At 39.1% G+C, this 18,453-nt stretch overlaps 1 protein-coding gene across 3 annotated transcripts in view; it reads left to right on the top strand.

Annotated features, from left to right (window-relative positions):
- ARK2N (arkadia (RNF111) N-terminal like PKA signaling regulator 2N) overlaps positions 1 to 18,453 on the top strand; it is a 44,364-nt gene that overhangs the window by 11,163 nt on the left and 14,748 nt on the right. For 2 of the 3 annotated variants that reach the window (XM_072921723.1, XM_072921722.1), the window contains one exon: positions 3,472 to 4,285. In XM_072921723.1, coding sequence (XP_072777824.1) covers positions 3,562 to 4,285 — 724 coding nt within the window. In that variant the 5' untranslated portion in view covers positions 3,472 to 3,561. Of the gene's footprint in view, positions 1 to 3,471; positions 4,286 to 10,409; positions 17,209 to 18,453 lie in introns of those variants that run through there. The other variant, XM_072921724.1, reaches the window with a different exon arrangement.

Below are 18,453 nucleotides of genomic sequence, written 5' to 3'. Positions count from 1 at the left end.
TGCCTTTACAAGTGAGTCCATTATTTGAAAATATTTCCCAGGATAATTTAATGGTTTCTGCACACAGGTGTGTTCTGTGTGTGACTTGGAAAATAACATTTTCTGTTGGAAGAATCCAGCACAGAAGTTTTTACAAAATTGCCTTTTAAAATTTTCATTGCAGTATCTGTTCACCAGTAAAAGGAGAGTGCTATTTCTGATCAACGTCTAGTTAAGTATCCATCTGTGTCTGTAAGCATCACAATTATTTTCAGTGCTGTGTTCTCATTTCAGTAGAAAAATGGTCTTTTGCTTGCACCACCATGGGATTTCCTCTTCTAGTACTGTTACTAGAAAGGTGAGTGGCAAGAAAGGAGTGGGAGTTTTCCAATAAAGTCTGTTCTTGCTGTTCTATACATTTTTCAGGGAGAACTAAATACAGACATTTTTTTTCTTTCTTTGAGACAAGGCTTTCCTTGGCATAGATATTTTTTGCCAAATGGACTGTATTCTTCCCTGAAGCAAAGTCTGTTTGAATCATGGTAGGGTTATGTTTTTCCCACTGAGAGAAAGGCAAAGCTCTGGTTTATAAATATATATAAAGGAATTGGTGATGTCTAAAGAGCCAGTTAAATAGACCTGTAGAGTACAAACCTTACCAGAACATGTGTGTTTTTTTCTATATACACATAAACATATCAGTGTCTTGAAATTACTATTCTGTCCTCTACTGCCAACTCACTGAAAATCACTGTGTGAGGGATCACACCAGTGTGGTTGGCATAGTTAAAGATCCCACTTAATATTAAAAAAATCCAAGAAAATAATTTTAATTGAGCTGTAGCAGGGTGGCGATGTGCGGATGAAGCATATTTTTTTTTTTGTGGCTGATAGACCAGAGGATGGAAAGGCAACTTCAGGTGTTGTTACAACCCCTTTGGGAGCTGTGAGGCAAATGGTGTTTCCAAATGTTTCCACTTTTGTGGAAAAAAGTCTACAGCTGACTTTGGCTGTCCTTTAGCTTCATGTCAAACTCTGTTCTTTGTGCTCCCCAGGCTAAAAGGTTGCACAATGCAGAAATTGTTCATCAGTTTTTAGTTTGAATATTTAAGTATATTTACATTTGGCCAAGCAAATACTCTTTTGGTTTGTGTCTGAGCAACCAGTATTTTCCCTGTGTGTACATTTCAAAACTAGAGAAGATATTTTTCATTTTATAGTGCATGGCCAGAGGAAAGCTGGGACCTGCACTAGCAGGTACAATACGAATTCCACTTGTTCTGTCATCAAATCTGTGTTTTACTTACTTGTATAATAGGAGAATTATTTGATAAATCACAGATTTGTGAATGAATTACGTACAAATATTGATTTTAATGACATGCCTTTATGTCTCAGAACATGTGTATTCATCATTTGGGTTTGTTGGTGCTCTACTGTAGCCTTGGAAATAAATTGTTCCTACATGATGTTTACTGCTTACATGAAATTGCTGTCTCCAGAAAGTCTTCTTCGAAGTTGCTTTCAGGAGAGGGTTACTCAGCAAAAGTATGCACAGATATTTTTCCTGATTTGCTTGTTCCTCTATTCCACAATATGCTTTTTATTCTGGTTTTTGGAAGGGATATGCTGATTTAATTGTTTGGGATTTTGGGTTTGTGGTTTTTTTTTTCCTCATATTTAGCAGGCTTGGTCTTGTCATCTCCATCTTTCTTGTGATGTCTGATATTAACCAACCTTTCTTTCTTTAGCTGGTGTTTCTCTCCCATGAGTATTTTCATCATTTCCTTACACCATACAGTAGTTCATTCATTAGCCTGAAGGAAGCATGAACTCTATTTTAGTATTCTTTAAAAATGAAGTTTCAGTTTGGGTTGGGGTACACAGGACAATTCAGAGCTTTGCACAACACCTTTCAGAAGCATGGAAATACCTTTATATTGTGTATTACATACATGTATGAAATTACATGTTTACAGGCAGCTTGGGATGGATCAGGAAACTGAAGAAGGATTCTCAGGGTACAGAAAAATCTCTCTGAACCATCTGTGCTTCCTCAGGGTGCTCAAGTGATGAGTGGCCTCCTCTGCAGAAGTGTAGTTTTTCAGATGAGATCTCACTGTTGTGTTTCTTACCTACAGTTTGTTTTTTGAAGTGCCATAAATTTATAACTTATTGTACTTCAGAAGCTGTAAAGGATTTGTTCCATGCCATTCATCTCTAAGTGAATGTGGTAATTGAAAGATCTTTATTCTGTGTTGTATTCCAAGAGAAAATTGAGGTGAAAGGCAAAGTGTGGATAATGAAGACAGAATGGTAACTATTGATCTCTCCATGAAAATTTCTTTGAAGTTGCTTCAGGTAGTTTTGGGTAGATAATGTGCAAGTTATCAGTCAGATTAATAGCTTGGTCTTTTTACTTGCAATGAAGAATGCAATTTATTAAATTAAAACTTGAAGTGAAATGTAGGATACTGCTGTGGATAGATAATGTTTTTTGCTTACAGGCCCTAGTATTTAATGCTTCTTTCCTGGCAGATTTGAGAGAAATGAAATCAGCCGTGAGGTTCTCACATGACCAGGGCTTTCACAGAGACAATCAAGGACTTCCTGAATGGTGAAACAGATATTCCTAAAACATCTTTCTGTTACTCACCAGCATGGTAGTGCTCTGGTGAGAGTAATCTGTGCGGCATGTAGCTAACACCTCTGGAGCCAGAGCCTCTGACAACTGCGCCTCTGACAACTCAGTAGCACTTCTTTATTTAATAAGTCTTTGGTATATAGGGTTCCCATGCAGAATGTTTCCACTGGGAACACCAGTTCCCATCCAATTCCAGTGCCATTTTTTGTGGGTGTGTAAATGAAGGATTAATTTGGTGTAACAGGACGAGTTCACTAGGAAAAGGTAAATTAAGAAAACCAACATGATGCTGAGCAATAAGATTCTCTTCTGTAATGCCAGCCTGGCAGAGCTGGGGCTGTTCACCTGCACAAGAGAAGGCTCCAGGGAGAGCTCAGAGCCCCTGCCAGGGCTTAAAGGGGCTTCAGGAGAGCTGCAGAGGGACTGGGGACAAGGCAGGGAGGGACAGGACACAGGGAATGGCTTCCATTGCCAGAGGGCAGGGACAGATGGGATATTGGGGAGGAATTGCTGGCTGGGAGGGCAGGCAGGCCCTGTCACAGGGTGCCCGGAGAAGCTGTGGCTGCCCCTGGATCCCTGGAAGTGTGCAAGGCCAGGCTGGATGGGGCTTTGGACACCCTGGAATAGAGCAAAGTGTCGTGCCTATTTAAGGGGATGGGATGGGGTGATATTTAAGGTCCCCTCCATCCCAAACCACTCTGGGGCTCTGTAAACTCATTCTGTCTGCAACCGAAAGCAGTGATTTGTTTAAAGTAGCACTGTGAAGAGCAGTGAGTTGTTTAAGGTAACTGTGAAGAGCAGGCTGAGCTACCTGTGTAATTCTTTCCTACTGTTCTGTTCCTGTGCAGGCTGCTGCATTGCTGGAGACCACATCTAGCTCACCCAGCCTCCTAGACAATGTGCTCAGTGCTTTGAGACTGGAAGGACTTTGCTTTGCAATGAAGATGGAGGCAGTAGGAAAAGCAGAAGAACTTGTTGATTCAGAAACTCCACTAAAGACTTCTGAAAAGCAAGAGACTGCTCCTGATGAAGACAGGCCTATAGAACTTGAGACACAATCTCAGAAGGACAGCGTGTCCAGTGCAGCAGACTCTGCGGTGCTCTCTTCTATGCCTTGCTTGCTGATGGAACTGAGGCGGGACTCCTTGGAGTCTCAGCTGGCGTCTACAGAGAGCGACAAGCCAGTAGGTGGCCGAATTTATGAGAGTGACTCTTCTAACCACTGCATGCTTTCCCCTTCCTCCAGTGGGCATTTAGCCGACTCAGACACGCTGTCCTCCGCAGAGGAGAACGAGCCCTGCCAAGCTGAAGCCGCTGCGGAGGGAGACCCTTCTGCAGTGTCTGGGGCTGCGGCTGGGAGGAAATCCAGGAGATCCAGGTCTGAAAGTGAGACTTCAACAATGGCTGCCAAGAAAAACCGACAGTCTAGCGATAAGCAGAATGGCCGAGTTACCAAGGTGAAAGGTCACCGGAGCCAAAAGCACAAAGAGAGGATCCGGCTCCTGAGGCAGAAGCGGGAGGCGGCTGCTCGCAAGAAGTACAACCTGCTGCAGGACAGCAGTACCAGTGACAGTGACCTGACCTGTGACTCCAGCACGAGCTCATCAGACGACGACGAAGAGGTTTCAGGGAGCAGCAAGACAATCACTGCAGAAATACCAGGTAGAGGATGTTTTTTAAACTGAACTGTAACGCGCCTGACATCGTTTCTCAGCTGTCATGCTAAGTTAGATGAGTGACACTTGAGAAAAACCCAGGAGAACTGCAGCTCTGTGTAAATTTGAAGACTGCAGTGTAATAACAAGACGTGGGCAAAATTTAAAAAGTCTGTTCTGAGGTTCCTGTGCACTTTTACACACCAACAAAGCATAGATATGGTAAATGGGAGGAAGGACTACCTTTGAATTCTGGATTTTTCAGATCTTTGTAAGCCTATATGAGCTCATGTCAGTGCTGTCAAATTCCCTTAGATGGTGATAATCTAATTCTTAAGATAAGTGGCCAGCTTTGCTTCAATATGTAAAGCCCATAGCTTGGCAGCTGTGTTAGAAATGGCACAGCACGCCGCTTGCCTGTGTAACAGTAAGGCCCTGGCCTTTATTGCACTTATTCTATGCTTTCAGCTTGATATGTCAGTGCATGACAAACCTGCTTAGCCTTATTCTAAATTCTTTCAGATTGCAGCTGGTCACCTATTTTAGGATACAGATATGATTACACAGGTGCCCAAGCTATATTCGCACCCAAATTTTCAACATTTTAGACAAAGTTGTTACCATTTTCCTATGTTATTAGGATCAATAATTTCTACACTTTTAACTTTCTGACACATCTATGTTAAGATGGGAGGCAGGAAATTAGAGGGGCCTTCTTGTCATTTTATTAGTGTAATTTTATTAGCAAAAGAAAGTTGAATTCTTCAAGGTTTTTGTCTGCTGAGTCTTTGTTATTTTATTAGTCCAAGTGCTGTGGACAGGATTTTGTGTGAATTATTCTTACAGCATATTATACCATAGAACCATCATCATATGGCAATCAGAAATAAAATCCATAAAAATAAAAATACGTAAAAATAAACTTTTTTTGCTTGCCAATTTTTACTGGGTTACATGCCTTTTTGCCTGTTGTGCTAGAAGTTTTTTCTTTTTGAGAAAAATAACATCTTACACAGGGCAAGAACATTTAAAGGAAAACTGCGATATTAAGTTCCTGAACTAATGCTTTCTAGATTAATTATTTAAAATACTGCAGCAGATTTTATAAATAACGGATTTAACTGAGTTGATTATGATGGATGATGCTGTCACCACAAAAACTGGCATTTTTCCCACACCTGCTAGGAAGCAGGTTGCACAAAGGAAGTAAATGTTTATTATTAAAATGTCTGGAAAAGGCAAATATCCTCCTAATTATTGTGTAGTAAACTTTTTATAGAGATCTAAAATTATTTTTACTGATTTAGCAGTTAGTCTTGTAGCTTTCAGAGTTTTTGCCTTTTTATTTATAATATTTACACTTTGGGCAATTTAAGCCTAATTTAAAGCCTGTTGAAGAAGAGTGTTTCACTGTTTTGGGACAGGTTCTTCCCCACCTCTCAAAAAACACCAAAACACACAGAATAGGTCCCTCAGGTCACATTCTTTTTTTAAGTCATAAAAGTACCTTGTGACCCAGAATGGCACCACATGGTATTTTCAGGTTTCTGAGGGCCATTGTGGGGACCTGATGCCACTCCAGGATATTGTTTATGTGTCCCTGGGTTCTTCTGTATTTGCCTTTCAGTCCTGACCATGAATGAGATGCTTTTGATGAAGGGCTCCTATCACATGAAGAGCTTGACTATTACTGACAATTACAGCAAGACCCAGCTTTACCTGCAGTGTAAGAGTGCACAAACCATCACGAGGGAGGGACACTAGCATTTATTCTAATTTCACAGCACATGTCATCTGCTCGGTGCTGAGTTCTGTTTAAGACATTAAAAGGTTTGAGCTGCCCCCTTAGTGCGATGGGGCGTACCTGCCACATTGCGGTTTTCCTTTAAATAGAAACGGCTTTGTTTTATGGGAAACGCCTTCCAAGTGCAAGAGAAAAATACCCTCTGTAGAGATAAGAACGTGGTTTGTCCAAAAAACGCATCCTGTACTGTTTGTGGGTGAAGGAGATGTTGTGGTTGTCAGAGCTGTGGTGGAGCTGCGAGTCTGGTCGGACTCCAGCGCTCCATCGCAATGGTGGGTTCCCAGGCCATCTGCCATCCCTCTTCCTGGATCTGGCAAAGGACACAGTTCCTTTTTCTGGCTAGAAAGCCATTTTAGTGCACATAGCAAAATACTGTGAATAGCCTCAAAACTGAGGGAGTGAACATGTAGATTGAAAACAATACAGGGTATCAAAAAGTGTTACTGGAATTTCAGTCCGCCAGTGTTCTCTGCACACAGTGGAAAGCTGAAAGGTTTGACTTCAGTGTTAGGACATAAGCATGAAAAACTTTTGCCTTTACTTTCAAAAGAATTACCTATACACATTGATGATGAAAAATTTTTTACAGGCAGCACGTGTTCCCCTTAGTCTGTGTTTGGACATTCAGCTGCAGTCTTGGTTACTTACTCAACATCACTTATTTTCATATAATTTTAGTTTTTAGCCTTCTGTTACCTGAAAAACAGCTTTGCCAACAGAGATGCTTTAAAACTTTTAACGACAGGTAATTTGGCTCTCATGACAAAAATTACACAGACTCTTAAGCTGTCAACACAGGTAGTGTTACAGCAGGCAGTTTGCTTGTGTGTGGTCTGAAAAATTAAATTGCTACATTTCAGAATACAGTAATCTTTCACGTTGTGTCACTAAAACTCTTCCATTTAAATAGTGCAATAATGTAAATAAATATTTTTTTAAAACCATCCACATCACTGATTCTGAAATATGTTTGGCTAAATTTGTAAGGTAAAGAAAATGTTCAGTGAAATACGTGATGATGATGATGATGCCATTAAGTTACAAACAGAGCAGTTGTTCAATAGATAGTCAAGTCTCTCTGCTGAACTTGAAGGTACTATGTATTAAAGTAGTGCAGGCTTGTTTTTCTCCTCAAGGAAGACAAGAGTCGAGATTTTACTGGTGATTCTTCAATACAAGTACTGTGAGCTGTACAAGAGCTCAGCACAGCGTAAGTTATGGAATTCTGAATGCATCCTGTGGTGTTAATTTACACCTGAAAATACAGGTTCAGTCTAAACTTCAAGGGTGTTCTGAGAACTTTTTCACTGGTGTGAGCAGTCAAAATATTTGGCTCTTTATTTCAGGGAATGCCGTGATTTCTGGATTATTGCAGATGAGGAGCAGTTTTTTATGTTTTAATGACTGAGCCTCTCTGTTGGCATCTAAGACTTTGCCATTCTTCAACATCACATAAACATGGCATAGGAATCCTGAAATAGATTCTGCTAGTCTTTCTGCTGTAGTAGGAAGTTTTTCCTTTAAACAGTTTCACATGTGATGCTGCAAATTAACTCTGAATGAAATTGGTGTGAGAACAAGTCTGGGAATCAATATTTATTGCTATGTAAACACTTCTTTTCTGGAAGAAGCAAGGGATTAAAAAAAAAAATTAAATAACACACAAAAAATATTTTGCATTTTACCACGATTGTGGTTTCTACAACTCAGAAAAATCTGAATTGAAATGGGGATGGCTTATGTTTTAGGCTATCACAAAAACCTGTCAAAAAGTTTTAAGTGTTAATGTTGAAAAAGCTGCATCTCACTTTGTTAAAAAAAAGGCAAGGCTTTTTAAATATGCAGTAAACCCAAAGAGATGGACACAGGTTCCTTCCTACTAAGAACTGTGCATAGATCTTGGATAAAGCATCTGCAAGGGATGAATTCAGAATGACAATTCTGTTAATAGTTAGGAAAAATAATTAGGCTGCTAAGAATGATTTGCTGTGAAATACTGATTTGGAAGTGTCTGCAGCAGAATAACACAGAGGAACCAACCATTGCTAATTAGAATGAAGATGAAGCATATCTTACATTGTTATGTTGCCAGACTTACTAAATTAAATTACTTTGGATTTGGTTATTACTTAGATTGTACTTTAGAGATCCCATAAAAAGACAGCATTGGGGCATTTCTTGGGTGATGTTTTGCAGGGGGTGTCTTGAAAATGAGAGAGGAATTTTTGATTTTGACTCTTTTGTGACTTCAAATTTCTTCTCCTTTACACTTGCCATAATTCAAAAACTATAATTTAAAGTTTATAGACAGAAGAGAGATCAATTAAATAAATGCTTGCATTTTTAATATGTAAAGATGCATTTTTAGGCAAAAGATTGAATGCACCTTGTTGTAGTAACTGCTCAGGAAGCATTTATAGCATTGTTTTGCTGCTGCTGTAAATTTGAGGTACTCCATGAATGGTGCCTTTTAAAATTTGTATTGCAGGGCTATACATATTTCAATAAATACTTTATTCAGTTTACAAAACATTTTTGTCAACTTTGACCATTCTAGTTCATTCTTAACTTCAAAACCCTGGAAAGATTGTCTCACTTATCAACATCAATAGTTAAATTGCAATTAAAAATTAACATTACTTATTTATATGTCTGTGGAAATCAGAAAGATTGTAAGTTAGTTCCTTGAGTTTAAGGTAAGATCCAGGCTAAAGACAATTAAACACAATCATATTGGATGTTCAGTACTAGAAGTAAGTTAACAGAAAAAATACTTATTTTAGGGAGATAAAAAAATGCAAAAGGAGACATGTTTTAGGAAAAAGGGTACCATGTTAATTAATTTTGGTTAAAATGCAGTTGGAGGGATGTAAATTAGTATAAAGTAAATATTTTTAGCAGAGGACCGGAATGCTGAATTTCCAGCATATCTGATAGGTAAACAGATGGGCAAGAAAGACTTAAAAACTACTCTTCAGAAATAAGAGAATTAACCAGGGCTTTGTTTAGCTGTTCCTGAAGAATCTGTGTATACCTCATTAAAACAGTTCCTAAAAAGAATGTAGTGTTTAAGTGATACTGTAATTTCATGTACTCAGTGAAATCCCAATAAAGATTTAGTGCCTTGGGTTTTTATTAGTAAATATTTACTTAGGTTGTGCAATGATTTCTTTCATTCTTAGGATATTTTCTATTATTCTTAAGCTAGAGGGTGCCACAGGTTTTACATTTAGATATTAAATTACCATCTTCTGTACCTTTGTGTAGTTTAATGTGATGCTTGTCTTGTTTTAGTATTACCTTAGGTGACATTTGTGTGTTTGGATGGCGTGCACATACTGTTTATTATTCTTCAAACAGGTACAAAGCCTCATTTTCTTTGGGGCTTATTGTTTCCTAGATAATTCCTGAGTGAACTCTAGACTTTAAAATATAGTTTCCACTGCCTTTTGTTATTGATATGTGGAGTAAGGCCATGAGGATTTGCCTTCTTTCGGCTGCTGCAGTTCTTCCTGGTAATCCTAAAGCCAGTCATTTCCACTGTCCTTTTGATGGACAGCTGGAAGCAGTACAGTTTCCTTCCAACCATTCCCTGTTTTCTGCCTTGCCTGGGACTGGCTGTAGGAACAGTGGTTCAGGGCAGGATCCTGGCTGGTGTGAGGCTGGTTAGGGCTCCATGGCATGCGGTTGTCCCTGTGATGGAGCTGTGTCCATCATGCCTGGCAGAGGATACTCTCCCCTCCTGTGTCAGCATAGCAGTCACACAACCCCCCCGCCCCCCCCCCCCCCCCACCGTGTTTCTGTGTTTTGTGTCATGTGCTCTCATTCTGTGTGCTTCTCAAAATCAGGCCAAGAGCTTTGGGCCAATTCTACCTGTGTTTAACAGCCCGTTTATAAAAAGGTCCAAGTGTGTAAGCAAAATGCACATAATTATTCAGGCTTGTCAGTTAAAAAATAGCATTTTGGATTGCAGTTTAATAGAACTAAACACGTTATTGTATAATGGTTTTGACACCTTCAGTTGAATTCAAAACAAATTGCAAGGGAACTGGACTAATTTGGTAAAAAAAGAGACCTTTGTGACAGAATTGTCTGAGACTTCGAGAATAAAATAATTTTTATGCCAAAATTTCTATTATAACCTCAGTGGATGTAAAATTTTATTATAAGAGTAATACTGTTGGTTAATATATGCTAATTCCTCTCCTCTTGTTGTATCCAAGGGGCAGAATTAGAAAAGTTGTTTTCCTCAGTTAACTTGCCTTAATAAACAATATTATGTTCTTACTTAATGATGTCTTATCAAATGGCCTCAATGTCTTTAAAGCTGGCTTCAGTCGTGCTGGGGGATCTGGAGGAGCGACCAGGGAAATTCCAGGATTGCTTGACAGGGGCACCGTGTGGGATAGGAACTGCATAGGCAATGTCCTGGAAGAGGCCATGAACTGCTTTGCCGAGATGCAGAGGCAGACAGAGGAGAAATTCCGCATGTGGATAGAAAAGCTAACCCATCTTGACACGGATGAAGAAAGCAAGCAACAACTGGAGCCCAGGGAATCTAAAATCCAACTAGTTGGCCAAAGAATCCCCCCTGATACACAGTCAGGGGCTTTTGTGCAGATGCCTGATAGCCAAGTACATCCTCAACAGCTGTTTAATTCGTACATGGGCTATCAAAATGCCGATGCGGCACTAGAGTTTCCAGTGACTTTTAATAACAATTTTCCACCTGTCTTTCCAGAGAATGGGAATATAGCAGAGCCTGATCTGAATCAATCATAAACTTAACAAACAAACAAAAAAAATTAAAATAAAAATCTGATCTTTGCAATCTTGATGTTATTTTGGATTCTGCTAAAAACGAGGTTTGCTTTTCTCTTTGTATGTGTTTGTTTTGTTTTCTCTTTTGGGTTTTATTAACATGATATTGTTTGTTTTTCTTAATTTATAGTGAATATATGTAGTTAAAAAAAAAATCACAGTATATACTCCTGCATGTGCCAGTACACATATATAAAAAAACACATTTAAAGGTGGATGGGGGGAGCCACCCTAAGCTTTCGTCACCAAACTCTGGAAACTATAACTTAGAATCCTTGTCTATGTACCCCAAAAGCAGTAGGGTTGTGTTTGCTACAATATGAGGATTCAGGATATTCATCCAGATGCCCTGCATGTTAAAACATTTATATAAGGAAATAAATTTTATATTTAAAGAGATAATGCACCCTAGAGATCCAGACTAGATACAGACCCGTCACATTTTCTTAACTCTATTTGCTCTCAAGTTTTGCAGCTTGACCATGCCACACATTAGCTTCTTCATTTTTAGGCAGAACTAATAAATAAGCTTACCCTAAAATTTTAGCTGTCTATAACAAGTGTGCACAGCAGATTTAATTACTTTTTGTCTCCCATTCAGCAGTTCATTCCTTGTCCAGGGTTTTTATTAGTGTCACTGCTGTGTTGCTCATGGTGTATTTATGGAGGTGTCTGCCTTACCCTGTATGCACACACAGGCACACGCACACACATCTCTGTGTGCTCAGTTTGGGTGCAGGATATCTCCACCAATTCCAGGTGCCTGCTCTGCTCTTCCCTGGGTCTCAGTGGGAGGAGATAAGCCTCACCGAGGATGCCTCCAGTCAGTGTCTTTCCCTCCCATGAGTTGTCCCTAACCTGGTTTATCAGTGGTCCCTAAAAGATAATTTATGGTGAGATGAGTCACCCCAACCTGTGCACACAGAGCGGCTGCTTCTTCCTGTAAATGCAGTCCAGCCACATCCTTCACACTGGAATAAAGCCAATCCTGTCTGCCCTCAGATAAGCAGCCATCAGGGGATGGGTTGAGCCTTGGCACAGGAATTTAAAAGAAGGCTTGATAAGTGAACACCATGGTGGTCTGATAGCTGCTGGCCTGGGTCAGGCCAGATCACGCGTGAACACCACTGAAATAATTCTTTATTTGTGATGGGGAATGCCATAGCATCAGGTTCATTTAAGTTAGGCAAGAATTTGCTGTTTTGTGGGTTCTTTTGTTATACTAATAGTTATCCTGAATAGGCAGGCTTGAAACTGTGATGTTTAAAGTAGGATTAATTTAAACTATATATTAGAAATATTTAAGTCTTACTATTATTGCTACATGCAAGGATTTTTTGGTCACCTCTCCGATAAGGCCTTCCTTAACGTGAAGTAACTACTCTGTAGCTACCAAAAAAATGTATATTTTTAATCAGGTAGAACTTGATAGAAGTTTCTAATGAAAATGAAATCAAAATTTTTACAATAGAAAATGAAAGCCCACAGTTTAAGTAAAGAAAACACTTAGATCTCCTTTAGCTCAGTTACTTTACATTTTCAACCACAGTCATTTTTTCCCTAATTATTTTAGTTTAGTTTCTTTTCCTCCTGTTGGGAGTAACCCCAGTATCTTCTGTAGGTCAGACTTTTTTTGCCCTCCCTGAAGTCAGTAGGAGTTTTTCCATCAATTTATGTGACAGTTTGGATCAAACCGGTAACAGGAACTCAAGAAATACTTTTTATTATTGGTTATTATCGACATTGGTATTTTAACATTATCCTTGTCCTAGACAGACTTTTTTTTTAAGTATATGATGCCTTCACTAAAAAAAATTAGGTTAGAGACCTGTGTTATTTTCAGAGTATCTCTTTGAAAGACTGATGCAGGAGATAATTTTTAAGTACTGGGATAAAGTCTTTTCAGATCACCTTCATGCATAATTTTGATACAAAGATTTTGATACAAACTTGTTAGAAAACTCCCTTGTCTGAAATTTTGTGCATTTCAGGTAAAAGCTAAACAAGTTGTTCTATGTTTGATAGCAATTTATAAGCTTATCCTCCTCTGTTTAAAAAGATCTTTCAAGGAAGAGTATTTGCTGATAAAACAACCCCCATCAAAATGGGTCCTTCTGGTGTTCACAGATTATATATACATATAAATCTCTTTATGCTGGTAATAAGAGCAGAATATTCTAAAGCATGACAACTTTACAAATCTTCCCATGCATGCAGAAGCAGCTTTTTGCAGTGACTGGTTTATTTTAATGTGTTTGTCTGTAAGCATGCCCACGGTATTTTTTGTAGAATAGTATGATGTAAAAATTAAGTATTTCAGAACAAATTGTGTAAGGAGTTCAGTTGAACTTACTTATGTCTCAGACTGAAGCACCTTTACATATGTATCTCATAAATGGATAATAACTTAATTACGTATGTAGCCAGTAATATTTCTGCAAATTTTCAATGAATTGGTCAGGTAGTCCTTAAAAGGAAAAAAAAAAAAAGAAAAATATTGAAATAATTCAGTGTGTGAATAGATAAAGATTTGTGTTTGGTTACTGGAGGCAAAAATTTAAACATTTTATTTTTTCCATCACTGCTAACTTATTTTCAATGCAAACAGCTGTGAACATAAAAGAACAAGCAGAGGATGACAGAAGTTGAGCGTACAAACTTCAAAGCTTTACTCTTTCTAGGATACAATTATCTCAAGGCTTCCAGAAGACCGTGGGAATAGCTCCTATTAGATATAATTTTAACTTAATTTCCCAACAAAAGCTCCCGAGTTGAAGCTAAAAATACTTGTGCAAGATCAGTGGCTGTAAATTGCTTTGTAAATGGCAAATAATGTTTCCTTTCCTCATTCTTTCCACGTGGGTCAAAACCAGAGCGAAATCTTCAGCTTGGTCACAAACCCTCTCCTTTGAAAGTGTGTGCTGATGTGCACAGCTGGGTACTGCTCCATGAGCTAGTTGTCCATGTGGGGAAGTGTGTTTGCCCTGAAACCAAGAGGGGAACCCCACCTTTCTGTTATTTGGGTGTAGCATAGCCTGCCTGATGAAGGATTTGCCCATGAACAGGAGCATTTCTCTTCTTGCTCTGTGGTCTGAATCCAGGACGTGCAGTGCCCTGAAGGAACCAACCTCCAGATACCAATACTAGTGATGAGTCTGTGTTTTAACTGTATGTGACAGTCTTTGGCATCTCTTTGAGAAAACAGGTTGCCAGCACATAGTTTCAGATTTATTTTTTTTGCCTCCTGGGAATATTTTCACTATATTTTTATGGCATGGCTGCAGTTGAGTTTGTCATTATTTCCATTATAAGCTCTTACTTTTAAAGGGCTTAGACTAGAAACCCTCAGGGAGTTAAAATTTCTTCAGATGAAATTTTAACGTAAATTTTTATCTTACCCATTCTGTGTCTCATGGAAACAGTCTAACTTACCTAAGATTACTTTAGGACTATTGGAAGAAAGCTCATCTACTTTCCAACCCTGAGTTACATTTTGAATGTATGTTTATGCTCACATCTCATCAAAGTACTTCAAACCCACCACATGTAGTAAGTAGGGGAGAAGTCAGTAGGAGTTTTGCACAGACATGGAGAACCACAGATAATTTAGAGTTTCTCTAATTGCCCCAGGATTTATACTTCAGAGTGGTTTAAAGAAACATTTTAGTTCCTTTAAGGAATTTTACTTATGGTTTGAAAAGGTCAGATGCATCGAGTCAGGTGAGCTGGTGTAGACTGTTGTTACTCCAGGGATGGTGGTGCCAGTTTAAACCTAACTGACCTGTTCACAGAATCATGGAATGGTTTGGGTTGGAAGGGACCTTAAAGCTCATCCAGTCCCACCCTCCTGCCATGGGCAGGGACACCTCCCACTATCCCAGGTTGCTCCAAGCCCCATCCAACCTGGCCTTGGACACTGCCAGTGATGGGGCAGCCACAGCTGCTCTGGTTCAGGCTTCTATATTATCACTTTAAATATTGAATTATGTGTTTTTTTATATGGCAGCTGTTCCAGCCTGGGAGCAGTGGAGCACCTGTACAACTCTGGAGTTGGAATTTAGCAGCAGGTGAAACACAGTCATTTGGTTTAATGTTTTTTGTGCCAGTGCAAAAGAAGTAAGCCTTTGTATAAAGGCCCAGTTTAAATTTCACTAAATGTCAAACTGACATTGCAGTAAAAGGATTTCCTTGTAGGATCAGTCCCTTTTTTGGAGTTCCTGGAAGTTCAGGGACTTCAGTGTGCAGTGTTTTTGCAGGCTTACCTGCAGGTTCTTCCCAAGGCATTCAATCTCCTTTCAGTGGGCTTTGGTAAGGAAGGTCTTTAGGAATAAATATCTGAATGGTCAGGTTTTATTTAGAAAAAAAAAATTAACATACAACATAAAACAAACTCAAGTCAATGAAACTTTTTTTCAGATTTTCTATTGCAATAGTAACAGTGCAGGGAAAAAATAGTCAACATGTAAAACTTTCAGTGTCATTTTTAACAGTACTAGGACAAAATAATTCAAGCAGAAATACACATCTATTTTTTTAAGTTCAGTGTCTTCTAGTGTTTGTGCAGGATTGTTGGGTTATTTTATTTGAGTTGCTAGGGTAAAGACTGAAAAACCAATCTTAGCTTCAAAGAAACAGGATTATATTTGGCAGTTATGTTACAAATTGGAACATATTTATTATCACTGTTTTGTCTTTTAATGTATTTTGTCTCTTTCTGTATCCACATACTGTATGTGGATAAATTTGTAAATAATATTTCAAGGGCATTAAGAAATGAAATTATAGCCCCATTGATAGCAGTAGAAATTTTCTACTGGTTTTAATGGGACTGGCATTTAATTTCATTAAAAATGGAACTTACTCTGCAGTTTTTTGTCTAGAGAATCCTCCAGTTGACCTTGAAGGGAGTCTTTGCCTGATGGGGGTGTGTAATGCAGGCCAGTTGAGTAAATGTTTTAAAAATAATGGGGGTCTGCACTGTGACCACTGCAATTACACGTGTTAGAACAAATGCACTGTGTGATTTGTACTGTAGAAGCCAAAGTAATTAGGCTGGTTGATAGAGATGGACAGTACCTTGCATAAGATGAAGCCAGAAGTCGGTATTTCTCACAAATTTCATTAGTCTCTTGGTGTTAGGTCAGCAAAATGAAGACAACATGGAAAAATAGGCTTATTAAGTTAGCAGGGATTTCAAATGCAGAGCGATGGAGCAGGGGATTAATTTGGACCATCAGAGTCTGTATCAGTCCTTCCATAGAAAGGTATAGTTTGTGCTGGGGAAAATGTGATATATTCTGCAGGGGTGCATGTTATCTGCCTTTTCCTAATAGAAGTTCTGTGGAACACAGGAAATTATTTACTTTTTTTAGCTACCATGGCTATGTAAGGATGTGACGGTTTCCAAAACCCTCGTGAGACACTTCTTGAAGTAAAACTGGGGAAGAGATCTGGTTGATATACCTGCTACCATAATTATTGCATCATTAGGCAGCATCGCAGAAAATAATTCCTGTAATGAGATACAAAGTGAATTCCACTTCCCAGTATTCTCAATCCATAGCCATATTACATGTGCCTTTGCTTAATGGACAATGAAAAAATGCTTTGTTATCGTCATTCATAATTTGCTAAATTAAATCAAGATATTTTCCATCTAGTCATCAAAAAGCCTGAAAGTATGAATGTTGTTCAGCAAGACTTGAATTTTTGGGATTTATTTTCTTGTGATATATTAAAAAGTATCCAGTCTGGGAACAGATAATAATTTGATCATGTTTTCATTTTATTATTATGGTTAAAAGAAGCACCAAACAGAAAAGCTTTACTGTGTGAAACAAAGGAAAATGTCAGGAAAGTGAATTCACTGATAAAGTTCACTTTATGATTTTAGAGAGAATGTTGTTACACTGCTGTTGTTTTTTATTGTATTTACAATGTATTATTTGCATAACCCTGTAAATTTTGAAATGTAACTACTGTAATCTGGAATAAATAAATAAATCTAAATAGCAATGAAATGTTTAATGTTGCTAAACAACACAAAAAAGCATAAGTCTCCAGCCCTCACTCCCCTTTGGGAATTGTTTGAGCGTTCAGGCAGTTTGTGCCATTTGAAATGCACATACTTTTGAACTGGCAGGTCTGAGTCATGTTTTGATTAATACCAGGTTTCTGTTGCTTATCTGAAACAAAAAGGCTGTCACTTCATCCTGTAGTTTTGTGTATCAGTACATTATTTTGATTGTGGTCATCTGACCTTAAAATTTATATAGGTAATAAAGTTCATTTTATGTTTTGTGTAATCTGGAAGCAAATGTGAGTTATCTCTTAAATTTAAGCATCCAGTGTAAATGAGGGCATTTTTAGGTCTTTCATTATTTTAAAAGTCTCAGTATTCTCATTTGTTCCATAGAAGTAAATTCAATTAGAGTAGTGAGGCTGAGGGCATCCGTGCCCACATTCACAGCCAAGAGGTGGAGGTGAAGCTGGCAGAGGCTGTCTCCCAGCGCTCTGTGTGTAGCCTTTTTAGCACTTGCACCTTTCCCAAAAGCATTCCTAAGCACTGCTTCTAAACTCCTCAAACATTCAGCAGTTAAAAATAGCCCAGTAAATGAAGATGAATGTTGTTTTCAGCCAGGCTAAGTTCCTCTGCTTCTTAGCCTAGAGCAAGCTGCAGGCTGCTGCCTGCCTCAGTTTCCCTTGTGGACAAAGGAGTTCTCCAGGATACACTAATGGAGAGCTTTTTGTAAGAACAAAGCACTGTAATTGCTGTAGGTTTTATTACTATACTGGTCTGTGTGTCTTAAAACTCAGGATGATATTCACACTTAAATATGGCTCTGTGTCTATTCTTGAAGAGACAATGATGGCTCCAGAGTACAGCTCAGACCACTGAAGTTAGGCTTTTAATTTTGGATTTACTTTGATCAGGGTAGTCCTCTGGAGATTTCAGTTTTTTTCCCTTGTATAGAGGAAACTTAGCAGGAAACTTATAGAGTAAATGTAGCAAATTTTAAATCCCATCCCTGAGGCTGGAATTCATCTTGTGGAGGTTGAGCACTGTAAGAGTGAGGTGCCTGGGCTAAGGTGGTGCCTAAGCTTTTCCTGTGTGCTGGGGAAGGAGGGGAGATGGTGCTCTTGATGCTCCAAGCTGTAATTTCCAGGCTGAGCTCATCTGACTCTGAATGGTTTGGGTTAAAAGAGACCTTAAGGTGCATCTCATTCCATCCCCTGCCGTGGGCAGGGACACCTTCCATCAGCCCAGGGTGCTCCAAGCCCTGTCCAACCTGGCTTTGCACACTTCCAGGGATCCAGGGATATTCACAGCTTCTCTGGGCACCCTGTACCAGGGCCTGCCCACCCTCCCAGCCAGCAATTCCTTCCTTTCCCTGCCCTCTGGCGGTGGAAGCCATTGCCTGTGTACTTCCATTCCCTCCATGCCTTGTCCCCAGTCCCTCTGCAGCTCTCCTGGAGCCCCTTTAGGCCCTGGCAGGGGCTCTGAGCTCTCCCTGGAGTCCAAACACCCACAGCTCTCAGCCTGTCTCCAC

Source organism: Taeniopygia guttata, chromosome Z (genome assembly GCF_048771995.1).
Source record: "Taeniopygia guttata chromosome Z, bTaeGut7.mat, whole genome shotgun sequence".
In the NCBI taxonomy this organism is placed as follows: domain Eukaryota; kingdom Metazoa; phylum Chordata; class Aves; order Passeriformes; family Estrildidae; genus Taeniopygia; species Taeniopygia guttata.
This window is presented reverse-complemented; position numbering and strand designations above follow the sequence as displayed.